Source organism: Drosophila albomicans, chromosome X (assembly GCF_009650485.2).
Source record: "Drosophila albomicans strain 15112-1751.03 chromosome X, ASM965048v2, whole genome shotgun sequence".
In the NCBI taxonomy this organism is placed as follows: domain Eukaryota; kingdom Metazoa; phylum Arthropoda; class Insecta; order Diptera; family Drosophilidae; genus Drosophila; species Drosophila albomicans.
In genome coordinates this window covers 998,554-1,017,105 of record NC_047627.2, presented here as the reverse complement: position 1 = coordinate 1,017,105, position 18,552 = coordinate 998,554, and the positions used below count along the sequence as shown (strand labels likewise).

The following is an 18,552-nucleotide window of genomic DNA, read 5'->3' as shown; positions in this document are numbered from 1 at the left end:
ATTTGAATATATGATTTAAAATAGTTAAAGTAGGCATTTATCAAAAACAAAACCTAACCACATTGTCCAATTAATTATTGTTAGATTTATTGTGCCAAAATTGTTATCTTCTATGTCGAAAATACTTGGTTTTTCCTATTACATTGTTCAGTGTAATTAGTGAATGCGGTATATTTCGGTATATTTATCGACGTAAAAAAGTAAATATCAAAATTGGCGTTGCAGCCACACGCCGCGGGTCTATGCAGAAAAAAGGAAAAAATAGCACCAGCAGCAGTGATAGATTTATTGATTTTAATATTGAAGTTTTGTAGCGAACACGCGCTAAAATCAATTGATTTATACCAATAAAATGGAGGCTCTGGTGAATTATAGCAGCGAGGACGACAATGATGAGGATGGTGGCTACGAGATAAGGGTAAATACTCCAAAAATTAAATGACGAATGGGTCAACAAGAAACTGAAATTATCGAATGCCGAATTCTCAGCGCACTTTTTTTTCGTTTTTTTTTTTTGTGTATACATTTTGCCGAAGCGTGCATGCTGCTTATGTGTGTGTGTGTGTGTGTATGTGTGATTCTCCAAGTGCGCGCGTGTGTGTGAGTAGGGCAACTCTATAAGCAAAAATATAGCAATTTGTTGCAAGTCAAAATCAAAACAATTGCACACACGTACCCCCCTCTTCCTCCCCCAATACTCTACTATCTAAAAAAAATAATGTAATGTAGTTGTATATTTAGTGCTTTAGTAAAATAATGCGAATTTGCTGTTTCTGAATAGTTGAAAAATTCCCCTAGGCACCACAACATCAACAACAACAGCAGCAGCAGCAACTAGAAGATGCAGCTGTGGCATCCACATCCACATCACGACGTCGTCGTCGTTCACGCTCCAGCTGCTCACCGCAATCGCAACCGCCGTCATTGGAGACATCATCTTCAGCAACAACAACATCTGCTGCTGCTGCCGCCACCGCTGCCGGCATGCGACATAAAAGCAAAAACAAAACTAACAGCGAACGTCACAACAACACCAACAGACGTCAGCGTCGACGCTCGAGCAGCCGCAGCCGCAGCGACGGCGGCAGCGACAGTGGTGCCAGTGATGACAGTGCTGATGTAAACGACAAGGCGAATAAAAAAGGTCTGGCAACGCTGTCGCCATCAAATGCCGCATCCAAGGTGGCGGCTGCGGGCGATCAACAGTCGCATTCACAAATGCCGCAAACGCCGCCTTTGCCAACCGCTGGACAACGCGGTGGTGGTGGCGGTGGCTCAGGCGGTGGCCATCATCACCACCATCACCATCATCATCATCACAGGAGCCGAGGCAGCCGACATAATAATACTAATAATCACACTGATGAGGTAAACTTTTCATTTCAATTTGCCACTATAGTTAATATAGAAGTTGTCGCCTATAAAACAATTTCCAATGTACCCCAAGATTGATCACAAAGCTGACTGAGCATAAAATATTAAATATACCGAAAGACATCTATAGGAACAATTGCAAAAGAGAATTCCATTTAAGAACTGAAATATCGGCCTAGCAACAAATATGAAAACTACACACAAGGAAACTTGTAACCATTCTTTGTTCCCCATATATAATTGTTAATGTAATGGCTGTGCCAATTAATTTTTGTTGTTAATAGTTCGTGACATATGTATATTTAATTTTTATTTCAACTAAATTGTTTAAAACATCTGAACATTTTCAAAAAATTCTTAAAAATGTATTCAATTTAATTTGGTATATGATATATGCTGATAGTTAAAGAAGATATAATGAAAATATCATAGAAATCAATGTATAATAATTGAATCTAACAAACTAAATTATTTAAATGCATTGTTACGTTTGAATGGAATTTTCCCAAAGGCGGGAATTCCCATAATTCACCAGTTATTATGTATTTAAACAACTGAAAAGGTTTTGTGGGTCTTTGGCACATTGGAAATATTTATAAGAGGCATTTTATTTATTTTTGGTTGTAGTTTCAACTGTTTGTTTAACTGTTGTCCATGCGTTAACTTTCCATACATGTTTTACATGGTTATCGACATACTATACTATATATTATATGTATATACGTTTTTAATCTAGTTTTTACAACTTAGTTGCCACTTGACAATGGCGTTTTTTTTTTGCTTTTGTTCGTTGTTGTTTTTCCCCCCTCACTCCCGAAATGAGAATCTATAAATTGATTTTTTGTTTTTGTCTGGCTGCCTTTCTATTGTCTGATTTCCCCCACAACATGTGTGTGTGTGTGTGAGAATGTGTGTGTGTATGCTGGTCGAGGACTCTTCTATTTCCTTTTTTTTGTTGGTGTCGGATTCAAGGTTGTTTGTAAATTAATCTCTATGTATTCTATTAGCAACTATTCTAATTTGTAATTTTGTTAGTGTATTAGATAATTAAGCTTAAACATTTATGCAACCTTTATATTTATATATGACTAAAATATACCATTTTATTATTGTTATTATTATGTAAACAAAACCAAAACCAAAAGCCAAAAGTAACAATGCAAAAAGTCTCGAACTCAAACTCAAACTCAAATCTGACGACGACTCTACATCGACTTCGACTTTGACTTGACTTGACTTGACTTACGATGACTTGAGGACAGTTTTTAGAGTTATTAGAGTTGTTTGCAACGCGCCCAACAGGGTTTGTGTGTCCCACTCCTTTAACTCCTTGAAACACACACTCTGACCGCATGGTTTGCGACAAAGAGCGAATGATGATCGAGACGCATCAATGTGAGTATAGCAACAAATAATAACAATAACAAAAATCCCAAAAACAAAAACAAAAAACAAAGAAACAAAACCAAAAACTTAGCATATTTAATCTACACACACTTATCAACAAACAACACACAAAAGGAAAGGATTGCCGCCGCATCAATGTGATCTGAACATCATCATCATCATCATCACCATCGTCATCAACATGATCATTACTTGCAGCCAAACGAATGGACAACAAGCTAATAAAGGACACGAATCTCCAACATCAACATCAACAGCAACTTCAACAGCAACAACAACGCCACGGGCAACAGCTCTTTTATGTTGGGGCAACGTTTTAACAAATTGTGTTATTTGTCACGTTTTTATGATTTCCAAGTTTTGAATTGATTGCAAATTTCATTTTAAATTGATCACTTTCTCGCTCTTAGAGAAGTTTGCTGCTGCCTGAACTTCCTTGCCAAGCAAATGAAATTAATATGACAACCTGCTGCCTTGTGTCTTCTCGTTGCAGGAGGCGCACGGACGCAGCATCAGCGGAGGCGGAGGCAACAGACAGCGTGACTCGGAGCGTAGCAGAGACAAGGAGCGCGACAAAGACCACAGCAAGGTAAGTCCGTCTCGCTCTAATTGGTGTTTGTATCCCTCTCTAATCGAAAGTTCTCTCTTTTTTTTCTGCACCACAGAGCGAGCGGCATCCTCATCGCACCAAAGAGAGCAACAAGGATAGTGATTACAAGCGAGAACGTGATCGCGATCGCGATCGTGAACGAGAGCGAGAGCGAGAGGATCGTCGCGGCAGCGGCAGCGGAAGCGGTCGGGACAGGGATAGGGAAAGGGACAGGGATCGATCGCGACATCACAACAAGGACTCACGCTCCAGCAACAACAACAACAACAATAACAACTCATCCTTCTCTTCGACGTACAAATCGCAGTCACAGTCGCAACGTCGCTCCTATGACGATCATCGCAGTCGTCATCGTCGTCGCGACTCACGCTCCCGATCACGTTCGCGTTCACGATCTCGTTCACGCACGCCCGCGGGAACGCCGTCGGCATCGAATCGCCGCCGTTCACCACAACAGCAACAGCGAAAGTCATCCGGAGGCTCCTCATCACAAGCGCAGACATCACGCAAATATCGAGCACGCGGCTCGCGCGACTCCAGCAGCCGCTCCAGATCACCCAACGATCGCTCAAACTCGCACGCAAAGAGGCCAAACGAATTGGAGTCCTCTCGTGGCTTGGCAACACCTGGAGCACTACTCCTGGGCAAGACGGGAGGAGCTGGTGGAGCCCTCTCGGCAGCTGTTGCCCTCGCTGCAGCGGCAACTTCAAGTGGAGCCGGCGCCTTAAGTGGCGGCGCCGGTTTGCTCCCCACACCTAACTATGCACCGAAGATACCATCGCTAATGTCCCTAGAGCTGAGCACACCGCCCATTGTGGAGGCACAACATCAACAACACCAACACCAACAGCAGCAACAGCAACAGCAGCAGCAGCAACAACAGCCGGCAGCCTTGCAGTTGCCCAAATACTATAATCCGGGCATTATCAATGCCAATCGCTATGCGGAACAGCAGCAGAAACGCAAGTTACTGTGGGGCTCCAAGAAGAGCGAGGATTCGGCCAACAAATGGGGCAATGCTCACTTCTCCCAGGACTCGGATGGCAAAGTGGCCTCCAAGTTTATGCGCCTCATGGGCATTAAGAACACCGGCGACAACAACAACAGCAGCACCGGAGGAGGCGGCGGCAGCGGCGGCAACAACAGCAGCATCAACTCAGCAGCCACCGCAGGAAGTGCTGATAAAGCAGATGCAACGACTGAGCCGAATAGCAATGGCAGCAATGCGTCTGGCTCGGGATCTGGAACTGTGCCAACCGATGTGCAGCAGCGTCAGCGCATGTTCTCCAACATGGAGCAACAATACGAAGTGGCACGTGCCGCCACACACACAATGCGGGGCGTGGGCCTTGGTTTTGGCTCCCAGCCACGCACCTATTAAGACGGCGACGGGATGAGAGAGAGAGGAGAGGGAAGGGAGTATAAAAGAAGAGAAGAGCTGAGCTGAGAAGAGAAGAGAAGAAGAAAAATTTAGCAGCCACACACGACACGGCGAGGAAATTTGGAACCCTTTTGAGTGCAAAGCTGTATATAGAACGACGACGCGACGCATCAAATACAACACCTCAGTAGTCACCTCACACAAACACTCACACACACAAAACTGTTCTGAAATAGCAATGTTTATTTGTCTTAACGAGGAATTTCTCTATTTTTTTTTTATTTCAAATAAATGTGCAAGAATTGTTCCAAATAATCGTTGTTTAATCGGGGAGGAAAAGGGAGGGAATATTATATATTTAAGTGCTTGGTCCGATTCTGATTGCGATGATTATATTTAGTAATTTCATACTATTCAGAATGTAGATTATTTTGATAAAGCTTTTGCAGAGATAAGCCTTACAACAAAATATGTGTATAATGCACCCTTTCCCAAAGATAAGACCAATAACTTCCTCTTATTTTATTTAATACCTTATCATAAATACAAGGTTAAAATTGCGGAATATGTTTAAACCCAGCATAACAAAGAGTTCGAATGGTTTTTTTTTTCAATTCAAATGTCATAGACTTATAATTGTCTTGGAATGTGAATAATAACTCAAAATTAGGTTTTAATTTAATGCACTAATTTTAAAGCTCATTAATATTTCAATTTGAACAACAATCAATATTTTCGTTTTTAATAAAATATAAATCTAAATCAGATATGAGAAAGTGTGATTCACTTTTGTTTTTTATTTTAACTATTATGTCTAGCGTATCACAATTTTTGTGTAAATTTATTTTACATATTACAATCGTAATTGCTTGAGTGAAAATTAAATTAAATTAAAAATTCTATAAAAAAAATCACGCAGATAAGCCAACAAATATTTCTCATGCAAATTTGATTAACATTTCGTAATCATTTTAAAAAATAAAATAAAAATAAATTATAAATAAAATAAATAAATATTTATCATGCATATTTGATTAAAATTTCATAATACTCCAGAAAGTTAGTATAGAAACTATTTTTTTTTGTTATATTTCGACACTTTCTTCTTATTTCTAATGATTTAATTTTTTAAAATAAAATAAGACTATAATTTATGTTAGCGAATAAAAAAGAAAAAGAAATTTATATTTTTATTTGCCTAAAAAATAAATTGAAATTTAAAAAACATAATTTTTGAACGAAAACAGCTAAATCTAGCGGTTAAACGGCTGAGTGCAGAGTGATTGCGCGTCACAGCAGCCAGCTATTTGGCGAGCACAAACAAAGCTGGGCGATAACTATCGAATGCGCCGTGACGATATATCGATAGCAGCGATGATGACAATAACAATAATCAGCTGAAGCAGCTCTTATGCCACGCAAAATAATAAATTAGTTATTTTTTAAATTTAAGTCAATTGAACGTGCAAAGCAAGTAGCAGACACTACCCCAGGGTGCATGCAACATCGGAACGCAGAGAGCAGGCAGCATGTCGTGGCTAAACAACAGCCTAAACACCATCAAAGGACAACTGACGAACTTGGCCCAGGAAGTGTTGGCCGACACCGCTGGACCCGGCGATGAAGAGTATCGTGGCGATGAGCTAAACACGAAGACGGCCCTCGAGCTGCTGACGGAGACGCAGCTGCAGAAGGAGCAGCTGGACAAGGTGTGCGAGGATAAAGATCGTGAGGTAAGTTCGACGACGTCGACGTCGTCGGTGGAAACCCCCGAAATTGCAATTGCAGTTGTTGTTGTTGTTGTTGTTGCGCAGTTGTTGTTGTTGATATTGTTTCGTGGTTGCAGTTGAAGCTGCGTAAGCAAGTTGAACGCACTTCGCACTTGTAGGACTTCGTTGCTCTCCAACAGCAACTGCCAACAACAACAGCAATTACGAAGAGCAACAGCAACTTGCAACGTTGCGTTTTATTTGCTTTGCCAGAGACATGACATTTTTGTTTAATATGCCGCCTTCTTCTTGCCCAACAACAGATTGCCGCACTACGCAAGCAGATTAACACATTGAAAGGCCAAAAAATTAGCAGCGACAGCGACAACAACAAAGCAGCAGCAGCAGCTAAAACTGAAGCTGCCGGCGACACCAAATCGCTGGTGAGTGGCAAACAACACATTGATTAACATGGCTATATTTGTGGCAGCTGCTGCACTTCCTGCTTGCAACATTGCAGCACGAAACTATATAACTTATTCAATGTATATCCACATAACATAATATGTTGTACATACATCTGGCAACTTTGCTTTCCCATATCGAGCGAGCATTGTTTGCCAGCAGTCACGATAAGCAAATGGCATCGGTTGCACATCAAATATTCTCGCTCTCTTTATGCGCTCTCTGTATATCCCTAAATTAATATTTAAATTGTGATAAGACAGCAAAAAAGTCAGTTCAGGAGCAACGGCAACAACTGGCCTTATCTGTTGCTGTTGTTGTTGTCGTTGTTGTTGCCGTTGCAACGTGTCATCTTATCAATGCTGGTTACCTGCTGCTGCCACATTATGTTGCGCATAGCGATAAGCAGCAACCTCAACCCCAACTATTACTATTATTATTTTCTCTTCTATGGAACTTTACGAAATTTTCTATTTGATTTCATATTGTGTTAAGTTTTATTTGCTCGCTCTCCACTCCACCATAAATCGGATGTGTTCTGTTCTGTTCTTTTCTGTTTCTGTTTTTTTTTTATTCGCCCATATGCTCCACTCCTGTTCATATCTCTGTATATAAAAATATGTAGGTACACATCCTCGTCATCTGCCCGCCACCCTATTTGTTTAATTTACCGAATTATTTCTGATTAGGTCGCCTATCATCAATCCATTGCTCCATCCCATCCCCTCTCGACTCTATCCAATCCTATCCTACTCGACAATACCCTACCCTTAACCGAAAGCGAAACCCTTACCTCCCCACAGCGACCTGCGACCCAACTGATATCATTGTGCGACTGCAATTGGGTGGGGCTCTGCTGAGCATGGGAATGGGAATGGATATAGGTATGGGCTTGGGCTCTGTATCGTTCTCTATTTGTGTTCACCGTACACAACTGTACTTGCTTGATACCTATGAGAATACTTTTCGAAATGGGTAGCTCAGGATTTTAGAACTCGAACTCGAAATATTATTTACTTCTATTTGAGTTAAAAATTAGCAATTCCCAGCAATTAGATTATAAAATAATAAATAAATAAATACTTGTTCCATGTTTATAATGCTAGCAATAACATGTTTCATATCAAGAACTTAATAATTTTATCAACAACAATAATTTCAATATAGTAATATCTATGTATAATACTTATAATCAACATATCAACAAAAAGAAAACAAGAACTCGTAACTACAGATTGAAGTTGAAATTTTTAATGAATTGGAATACTTTTCGAAATGAATTCTAGAACTCGAACTTGATATATTATTTTCTTCTATTTAACTAAAGAATAGATTTAAGCAATTTCTTTCCCAGCGATCAAAATTTATAATGCTAGCAATAACATGATTCACATGATTATGTACAACAATAATTTCATTGTGATCATATCTATAATAATTATAACCAAACCTAAATCCTTTACCGGCTTACATATCAACTAAAAAAAAAAACGAGAACATTTTCAACGAATTAAAACTTGAGGAATTTATGATACTAAAATGTATGTTTATATTTCTTGTTATATGTATAAAATAGTTAGCATTTTAATAGATGAACATTGAGGCAGACATTCATACAAAATGAATGAATGAAGTGCTATTAAAATCAAATTTATATGAGCAAATGATTTTAGTAATCGAATTTTCACTCTCTTCAAATTATTTGTATATTTTTAACAATGAATATGCTTTATAGAGAAGTGACAACTTTATGAAATTCCCATTACTTGTGGAATTCATATCTTTATTGATGGTGAATCTTTTAACACTTCACACCAAGTGAATTGATAGCGTTTGTCTGCATTATTGGGCATAAGTTGTACTGGGGATACTGCGAATAATTACAAATAATTCAATTTACTTTCTTTCTTGATTTAGTTTTCATATTTCCTTGCGTATTCTTTAAAGCATTTATTAATTTTTATAAATAAGAATTTGCTTGGGAACTTTATTTTAATTTGTTTATCAGATATCCCACGATATGTGAGTTATAATTTAATTTAAAAAAATATTATGTAGCATGTATAAGAACATATTTCTGACTTTATAAAGTATATATATTCTTGAACAGCATTAACCCCCGAGACGATATGGCCATGTCCCTCTGTCCGTCCGTCTATCTGTCTCTCTGTCTGTCTGTCTGTATAAATACCTAGATCTCAGAGACTATAGAAGATAGAACTATATTTTTTTTCGAATGCATTTGTTACGTTTGCAAGCAGATCAAGTATGTTTCAAATTTTTGCCACGCCCACTTCCGACCCAGCAAATCAATAAAATCCAATATCAAGCGTAATTTTAAAGCTAGAGTTGCGAATTTTAGTGTAGACAATGATAACTATAGTAGTTATGATTCTATGCGATCAGATAAAAATTGCGGAAGTTATTAGAGAAATACTACTTGTGTATGGGCAAAAACGCCTACTTACTAGGGGTCTAAATTGCTTTGGCTGACAATCTGGTATATTGTGCCGTCTATGGTATATTTTGAATGTGGTATTATATCGATATACCGAATATAACATTTGGTATATTTTTAGTATATTTGTATTTTTGGTATATTTCGATAAAATACTGCAATACTCGACTGTGACTTTCTTACTTGTTTCGACTGCATTTGTTACGTTTGCAAGCAGATCAAGTATGTTTCAAATTTTTGCCAATCCCACTTCCGTCCCCGAAAATCAATAAAAATCCAATAACAAGCGTAACAAAATAGAGTCTTGAATATTGGCTCAGACAATAATAACTATATTTTTTATGATTCCTGAAAATTTGGTTGTGATCGGATAAAAATAAAAATTGAAGAAGTTATTTAAGTAATATTTTTGTATAACGCTTCCTTACTACGAGTCTTAGTTGCCTTGGATGACAATCTGGTATATCTTGCGCGCAGTGGTATATTTTGAGTGTGGTTTTATATCAATATACCAAATATATCATTTGGTATATTTTATAGTTAATACCGCACTGTTTTGCTTTTAATCCAAATTGGTAGGCGGTATCTCACAGTCGAGCACACTCGACTGTAGCTTTCTTACTTGTTTTTGTATTGTTTGGGAACTTTGTCACTTCCACTTCTGACCCCGCAAATTGAAAAAATGGAATAGCAGGCTAGAGTTACACAGTGATAACTAACTATATTCTTTATGATTCCCAAATATTTAGTTGCGATCAGATACAAATTTTAAAAGTTTCTTAAGAAATAATTTTACATGACTGATGTTGGATCTTTATTGCTGTGATTGATAATCTTCTCTATTTTGTACTGTGTGGTATATTTGGAATGTATTAGTATATCGATATACTAAATATTGATTTTGGAATATAATAATTTTTTTTATTATTATTATTAATTTGGTATAAATCGGAATGCTTAGCTTTTATTGAAAATTATTGGTGGATATCTTATAGTCGAGTACTCTCGACTGTAGCTTTCTTACTTGTTAACACATTCTCAAATATTCCAAGTAACTTGAGTTATAATTTAATTTAAAAGCCTTTACTAGATCATATGTATTTAGTATATAATTTTTTATTTGAGAGTTTCTCAAGATTTTAAATAGATGCATAATACAATATTTGGAAATTATTTGTATAGTGAATGTATTTGTTGCTATATTATTAATCTTCTTTTGCTATGAAGCTTTGCAGAGCTTAATTAATTTGTTAATAAAGCGTGAGTTATTTAAAGTTTAAAATTTAATCTATGATTTAAAGGAGAAGTGGTTATAATTATTGGAATCCTTTTTCATTATAATATTGTTAAGTACGATGATTATTTGGTTGGTTTGTGTGACCAAAGTAAAAAAACAGTCCAGGTGTCTCATTCTCTCTCGTTCGGCTGGATATCGGATGTTATCTGTGGGTGCTTTATTCGTAATCTATCTGTCGGATCGATCGATAGTAGCCGCCATATTGTTGTGCATAATTGAGGCAAGCGAGCGGGTTGGCGACAAAGGACAGATAACAGATAACAGGGAGACGATGCGACCCCATTAACCTTCCTCACCCCAGCCCATCACCACCCCCAAAACATTTGAACCATTTGGTTAAACTTGGTCGATTGTTATCTTATCCGGGCATACGGATGCGAAGTGGTCAGGCCATGATTCGACAGTGACAACTGTTGGCTTATCAATATCGAAAGGTTTTTTTGTTGGCCGGAGTTGGGGTTGTTGTTAGGGGTTGGATTCCGGCTACCTATAAAAGGGCGACTCACCTGCTCATTGTCATTCATTTCATTTCGTGCGATCGTCAACCGATTCTCCCGGTTCCCGACTCCGACTCCGACTTCGACTTCGATTCCGTCTCGTTTAAAACCCGCATAAAGTGTTAATTTCTTGAAACGTTTTTCTGTTTTTTTTTTTTTTAATTTTTTTTTTCTTTGAACTTTTGTTGTTTTTTGGTTGTGCGTCACAGTTGTTGTAGTTGGTGCTTGGCCTGAAAAAACAAAAACGCAATTTGCATTCGAAAATCGTGTGAAATTTTCCAAAAGAAGGTCAACCACACACAACGAACACACACACACACTCATAGAGACTCATTTAACAGTCGTGCGAGTTTTTCTTTTCTCTTCGGTTTTGTTTGCATTTTTTTTTTTTCTACTTTACATTTTTGTTTTTGCCGGAAATCGCGATTGCAGTTTTCATACGAGGTGAGTTACAGTTTTCCCCCCGCAACTAAAAAAAAACCGCCCTTCAAAACAAATAAAAAGAAAGGAAACGATAAACAAAAAAAAAGTCTACAAAATAATAGAAATATGTTATACTAATAATATATTTGCCATGCGCCAGCGGCTCTAAAGCCAAATTAGTTTAATTGTTCAATTTAAACGCAATGATTACGTGCGGCAAAGTGGGACAAGGAGAGCGAGGCGGGCAGACGCTCAACGCACCTGGCGTTGATAATGAGTCAAAGCAGGGGGGGGGGGGGGGGGTGAGAGCAGGGCAGCATCAAAATTGAAAGCTGGTTGACATGTGGTCGGGTAATGAAGCGACGCTGCAGGAGATTGTGGAGAGCTCTCGATGAGTGGAAGGGAATTAGAAGCGGGAGTGTGGGTGGCTGGCTGCCAGAGGGCAAGGGACGGTAAAGGGGTAAGGGGGTAAGGGGGTAAAGGGGTAAAGGGGTTAAGGGAAGCTGGCATGCATTGGGCCGGAAGCACGGCATGTTGGCAGCGTCGCGTTCTAACAACAAATATAAACTATTTGGCATTAGCAACTAATGTTACATGTCAAATACAGTAAAGCGATAGGGGGAGAGAGGGAATTGAGAGGGAGGCGGAATTTGAGTTGATACCAATGGCTAAAGTTAGCGTTAGGTCATCATCACAAAGCGACTCGAGTCAGGAACGAAGTTTGCTAGATGACTTGGGTGGGATGAGTTAAGAAACCAAGGAAGATAGGAGGTCAGGAAGCTAAAAGGTGAGGGCTAAGGAATCAATCAAGATTAGGGAACTAATAGGTGTAGCTAGTTAATAGGAAGAAATTAGGGCATATATTGCTAAGAGCTTGGGGAATAAAGAGCTTTACAAGATTAGGGGTGGGAGAGCTAAGAGCTCAGGAAGCTCAGAGGACGATGAACTAAAAATTTGGCAAGTTCCGAGAGCAAGGAGTTAAAGCTAATTTGTTATGGAGTTACTGGACGAGAGCCAAGATATCAGGGAGTTGAAAGGTAAGAGAATGGGGGAAAAAGACGTTGACAGTGTTATAACACAATGAACATGAATGATGGAAGGTTAAGGGGTGATGTAATTTACTAACCTGTAATTTAGGTGTTCAGGAAATTGAAAGTTAAAAGTTATCAATTGATAAGGGTATTATGTGGCTAAAACATCAGGGTGTTAGGTTAGGAGAGAAACAAAAGATCAGGAAGTCGGGATCATGAACATCCAAGAAGCTTATGTGATGTTAGAAGGAGATTAAGTTAGGACGTCAGGTGTTGATGAAGTTACGTGTTGTGGGCGACAGGTGATGGTTAGTTGTTGGCATTGTTTGCTTTTGTTATTTTTTTTTTTTTTGGCCACGTCAGTCGCAATAGCAAACAGCGAATCGTGTTCCATTTGACAAAGTTGATTTGTTCCGCTCGGTCAAACTGTGTCAAATGGTTTTCAGCTGCAGTTGTTGTTGTTGTTGTTGTTGCTGTTGTTGCTGTTGCTGCTGGCGTCGGTGGGACGGCATTGGTTCTGCCTGTTAGCCATGGATCGATCGGAGGAGCCTTGTCCAATTTGCGTGTCAATCGTCGATCATCACACCAACACACCAACACACAGTCATATTTAATATGTGTGTGTTTATATTGTGTGTTCATGTTCATGTTCGTCTCTCCATTCGCTTGTTCCACATGCGACAGAGAAAGGGAGAGTGCGTGAAAGAGACAGTGACTAGCGAAAATTATACATATTACGATGAGCGAGCTTAACTCAAATGTTAATCTTTAGCTCATTTCCTGGTTTCGCTATTTTGCTCAACTTTTTTCAACACGCAACTGTTTCGTACGTTGATACCCTGTAAAAAGAAATTGAAACTCTTGACTTTCCTTTTCTTTTTTTTAACAAAATGTTTCTTTGTAATTTATTTTTGTGTTGAAATATTTTTAAATGTTTATATGTAAATCATAATTTATTGAGCTAAATCTATTTCATCTTTCTCATATTCAAATTCCTTTTTCCTAAATGTTATCGATATTACATATTTATTTCCAATTTTAAAATATTCATTTGCATTTGAATTAAAAAATATGAGTTTAAACTTTTGCAGTATTTTAACATTTTCTGAGCATTGAATTTCAATTTAATATGCAACTGTAAGATTTTAAAAGAAAGAGAGTTATAATTCAATTTGATATTTCTAACTTGAAAATAAATGGTGAAAATATTTAGCAAAAATAAGCTAACAATATACAAATTCAACTTTGTTCGTAGGTAAAATCAAAAAACAACTAAGTAAGTAAAATCCCCATTCTCATTTTCAATACTATAAAAATATACCAAAATATTATTGAAGAAATACTGAAAATGAATTTGGAAATATTTGTGAAAAAGCAGAAAAGAGTTGCAATTCAATTTATTTTCAATACTCTACAAATATACCAAATTTACATACTGAAAGAATACTAAAGAGGAATTTCAATTTAAAATTAACCTCAATATGAAACTATTAGAATTAGGAAATATTTGTGAAAAAGCAGAAAAGAGTTGCAATTCAGTTGAATTAAATTCATTTCCTATACTCTACAAATATACCAAATGTATATACTAATATATGTACGTATACATATATATAAGAAACTTGAATATCAATTTAAACAAAACCTTAAAATGCAACTTAAGAATTAGGAAATATTTATGAAAAAGCAGAAAAGAGTTGCAATTCAGTTGAATTAAATTCATTTCCTATACTTTACAAATATACCAAATATATATACTAAAAAATACGAAATTGAATATCAATTTAAACAAAACCTTAAAATGCAACTGTAAGAATTTGAAAATATTTGTGAAAAAGCAGAAAAGAGTTGCAATTCAGTTGAATTCGATTCATTTTCAATACTCTGCAAATATACCAAATGTATATATACTAATATATGTACGTATACATATATATAAGAAACTTGAATATCAATTTAAACAAAACCTTAAAATGCAACTTAAGAATTAGGAAATATTTATGAAAAAGCAGAAAAGAGTTGCAATTCAGTTGAATTAAATTCATTTCCTATACTTTACAAATATACCAAATATATATACTAAAAAATACGAAATTGAATATCAATTTAAACAAAACCTTAAAATGCAACTGTAAGAATTTGAAAATATTTGTGAAAAAGCAGAAAAGAGTTGCAATTCAGTTGAATTCGATTCATTTTCAATACTCTGCAAATATACCAAATGTATATACTAATATATGTACGTATACATATATATAAGAAACTTGAATATCAATTTAAACAAAACCTTAAAATGCAACTTAAGAATTAGGAAATATTTATGAAAAAGCAGAAAAGAGTTGCAATTCAGTTGAATTCAATTCATTTTCAATACTTTACAAATATACCAAATTTATATACTGAAAGAGTACTAAAGAAGAATTTCAATATAAAATTAACTATTAGAATTAGAAAATATTTGTGAAAAAGCAGAAAAGAGTTGCAATTCAGTTGAATTCAATTCATTTTCAATACTCTACAAATATACCAAATGTATATACTAAAAAATACGAAATTGAATATCAACTTCAACAAAACCTTAAAATGCAACTGTAAGAATTAGAAAATATTTGTGAAAAAGCAGAAAAGAGTTGCAATTCAGTTGAATTCGATTCATTTTCAATACTCTGAAAATATACCAAATGTATATACTATTAGAATAGAAAATATTTGTAGCAGAAAAGAGTTGTATCAATTCATATATCTACAAATATATAAGAAACTTGAATATCAATTTCAACAAAACCTTAAAATGCAACTTAAGAATTAGAAAAATATTTGTAAAAAAAGCAGAAAAGAGTTGCAATTCAGTGAATTCGATTCATTTTCAATACTCTGCAAATATACCAAATGTATATACTAATATATGTACGTATACATATATATAAGAAACTTGAATATCAATTTAAACAAAACCTTAAAATGCAACTTAAGAATTAGGAAATATTTGTAAAAAAAACAGAAAAGAGTTGCAATTCAGTTCGAAATTGGAAATTTGAAGTTAGCCACAATAACTGCAAGCACTGATCCATTGATAATGATGATGATGATGTTATGATGAGTAGTAGCTGCTGCTGCTGCTGTTGTTTTTGGGGGGATGTTTGTTGTTAGCGAGCTATCAACGTGATCGAAAGGTCGTATAGCGATCCATCCATCTGTTCATCCATCCATCCATCCATCCATCCATCCATCCATCCATCCATCCATCCATTCATTCAACGTGCCAGTTGTCATTCAGAGCCTAACCAAATACCCAAATGGTCAAGCAGCGAGTTACCCATTGAATGAACCTGCAGCTATGGGGGAGTTATTAACCCCCCTCCCTCTCTCCCCATGAAAATGACAATATATTTAAGTTGTTGTTGTTGTGTTGGCTTCTCAACTGGCCAGCAAATTGTTGCATGTCGCTAAGTGCAGTTTCTGTTGCTGTTGCTGCTGCTGTTGTTGTTGTTGTTGCTAGAGAGAGACCTGCAATTATTTTATTACATTTTGATAGCTGACATTGTTCGTAGTTGTTGTTGTTGTTGCTGCTACTGCTGTTGCTGTTGCTTCTGTAGGTTTCTATAAACAATCAACGAAGCGAGTGGCAATTTTCACTAACTGCCCAACTGAGAAGCTAACAATGCCATTGCACAGTGTCCCAATCCGAGTCCAAATCAATTTTGGCCTGTGAACACACACACACACACTTACATATGGTTGTATTGTCATAATTCACACACAGATGGCGCTGCTGCAACAACTTCCGCTCAGCTCAACTCAGCTCAGCTCGACAAGCATTCAAATTGTCTCGTCGCGTGTGTGTAACGAGGCTTAGACCGAGGCCTAAACGATGGTTTAGACTCCTACTACCTCCAACCTCCCCCTCAGCACACACACACACACACACACACACACACACACACACACACACAACACATTCAACTCATATCTCGATGCGGGCAGCAGCTGCAGCTGCATTTCGTCTTGACGATTTCATTCAAATTTCAATTTTCATACTCGATTCCAAGTTTTTCAACTCGACTCGACTCGCTTCGCTTTTTTTGTATTCTCTTGTTTAACCTTCGTCTTAAATTATATGGGTGCAAACGTGCTTACATGCGACACATGCGGCTCATTGTTGCCACATGTGCCACATAGCCACATAATTCCAAGTACTCACAATCAATTACTTGGCTAGTTAGTTAGTTAGTTAAGTTTGTGCTCCGATATCGATCAATGTTGTCCTTCGAGCTCTGGTATTTGACTTGAAAATAAAGGGAAGGAAAAACAATTAAAAAATCAAATTTTCTTTACAGCTAACAAATAGTAAGAAAGCTACAGTTAAGTGTGCTCGACTATGAGATACTCGATGCCCACTTTCTTAAAAAAACACTACTATTACATTCGAAATATACCATATAAAGTACAAATTATACCCGACCCTACAACAGAATCCGTTTTTAGCATATAAAATGATATATTCCATTTTGGTAAATACATTTCTTGAAGGCACAAAGTTATAATACCCCATTGGGTAGCGGGAAGAAAAACAAAAATGATAAAGAAAATTCTTACATTATCCAAGTACAAATGAAAATAAATAATTTATTTTCCTAGCTTTTCGATAGGCAACAACATGTGTTTAGTATTAAGAATAACATCAGAAATTTTTGAGTTGGTTTCGATTTCAGATTGTTGCATTATTTTTGTATAAGCATTGTTTTGAAGATATAGTCATGAAAGCTATAATTTGATACATTCAATAATAACTACAGTTTTTTTTTATGGTTTCTAAGATGCGATCGGATAAAAGTTGAAGAAGTTATTAAAACAAAAAAAATAGTCATATTTTATTAATATGCCAAAATTTAATTTAAATTTTAATTTGATATATTGTTCAAATTATTTGTGCTACTTCTTAATAAATGTTTCAATAAATTTTAACTTTATTGTGATATTATATTGATATACTAAATCTGACTTTCGGTATATTCACTAGGTATATTCTTGAGATGGTTATTACTACTTAATAAACGTTCTCTACATTCCAATAGACTTAAAATTTATGGTGATATTATATCGATATACCAAATATGAAAATCGGTATATTCATTTGGTATATTGTTAAGATTATTATTACCACTTCTTAATAACGCATTGTGTTCAGTTTTTTTTTTAGCAATTATATTGAATTATATGCAATACAATAATAGATCGATTCACTTTTCATAATATCATAATATATAAATTCAATTTCATACCATATTTGCAAATAATACTAATATACTAAATATGGAGCTACTCTTGACTTCAATTCTTATTGCGATAGTCTAAGGTACAGTTGTCATAAATTGTTTCGATGGCAATATGCATAAAACAATATGTAATACACAGCTTTTCAGGAGAACTGCAGACTACAACAAGTGGCTGGAGTTATAAGCTGTTTTAGCAAATTGAAATAAATCTTTAAACAGCTTTTTCACTAGTATTTCATGTGGTTTTTCTCACATGTTATCGCATAATCTCAACAACTGCTGCGGTTCTCTCCTCGGTCTAGTCTCAATTATTGACTGTAACCAGACGCATTGCCTCGAGCCTCCTTCCCCTTTCCCTCCCCCTCCCCCTCCCACTCCATCGTCCGTTAGCATCTCAAGTGTTTCTTGTTCAAAGCCAAATGCTAATAAGCATTAAATTATGAAAAGATTTTTCGTTTGCAGGCCAGTCGGGCCATAAATGACGAAATTTAAGCGCCCATATTTATAGCCCAGACTTTTTGCACTGGAAAAACTACGTGCAAAGCTTTTCTCAGGGTAACAACCAACAACTAAGCCCCAACCGGGGGAGCGAAGAGTGCAGCACAAAAGCGAATACTGCGTTAA

General features: G+C 36.5%; 2 protein-coding genes and 1 long non-coding RNA gene across 4 annotated transcripts in view; 2 read left to right on the top strand and 1 right to left on the bottom strand.

Annotated features, from left to right (window-relative positions):
- Positions 1 to 18,552, bottom strand: part of LOC117577990 (uncharacterized) — a 29,506-nt gene that overhangs the window by 3,761 nt on the left and 7,193 nt on the right. The gene's annotated exons all lie outside the window — the stretch shown is intronic.
- Positions 87 to 4,848, top strand: LOC117577989 (arginine/serine-rich coiled-coil protein 2). 2 transcript variants are annotated; one of them, XM_034263087.2, is made up of 4 exons: positions 87 to 418; positions 799 to 1,368; positions 3,275 to 3,370; positions 3,447 to 4,848. In XM_034263087.2, exons 1-4 carry the CDS (start codon positions 353 to 355, stop codon positions 4,770 to 4,772), a joined length of 2,058 nt encoding a protein of 685 aa, XP_034118978.1. In that variant the 5' UTR covers positions 87 to 352; the 3' UTR covers positions 4,773 to 4,848. The 2 variants fall into 2 exon arrangements, with proteins under 2 accessions (XP_034118978.1, XP_034118979.1); XM_034263088.2 differs by lacking the exon at positions 799 to 1,368 and having other exon boundaries at positions 93 to 418.
- Positions 6,183 to 18,552, top strand: part of LOC117577988 (thyroid receptor-interacting protein 11) — a 35,211-nt gene continuing 22,841 nt past the window's right edge. The window contains exons 1-2 of the mRNA XM_034263084.2: positions 6,183 to 6,505; positions 6,805 to 6,924. Of these exons, the coding sequence (XP_034118975.1) occupies positions 6,302 to 6,505; positions 6,805 to 6,924 (324 nt within the window). The 5' untranslated portion in view covers positions 6,183 to 6,301. The remainder of the gene's footprint in view (positions 6,506 to 6,804; positions 6,925 to 18,552) is intronic.

Excerpts from the sequence above, each read along its gene's own strand:
- LOC117577989 (XM_034263087.2), top strand. The coding sequence starts at position 353 with ATGGAGGCTCTGGTGAATTATAGCAGCGAGGACGACAATGATGAGGAT. Across the intron at positions 1,369-3,274 it reads CTAATAATCACACTGATGAG|GAGGCGCACGGACGCAGCAT; the intron begins GTAAACTTTTCA and ends TTCTCGTTGCAG. Across the intron at positions 3,371-3,446 it reads GCGACAAAGACCACAGCAAG|AGCGAGCGGCATCCTCATCG; the intron begins GTAAGTCCGTCT and ends TCTGCACCACAG.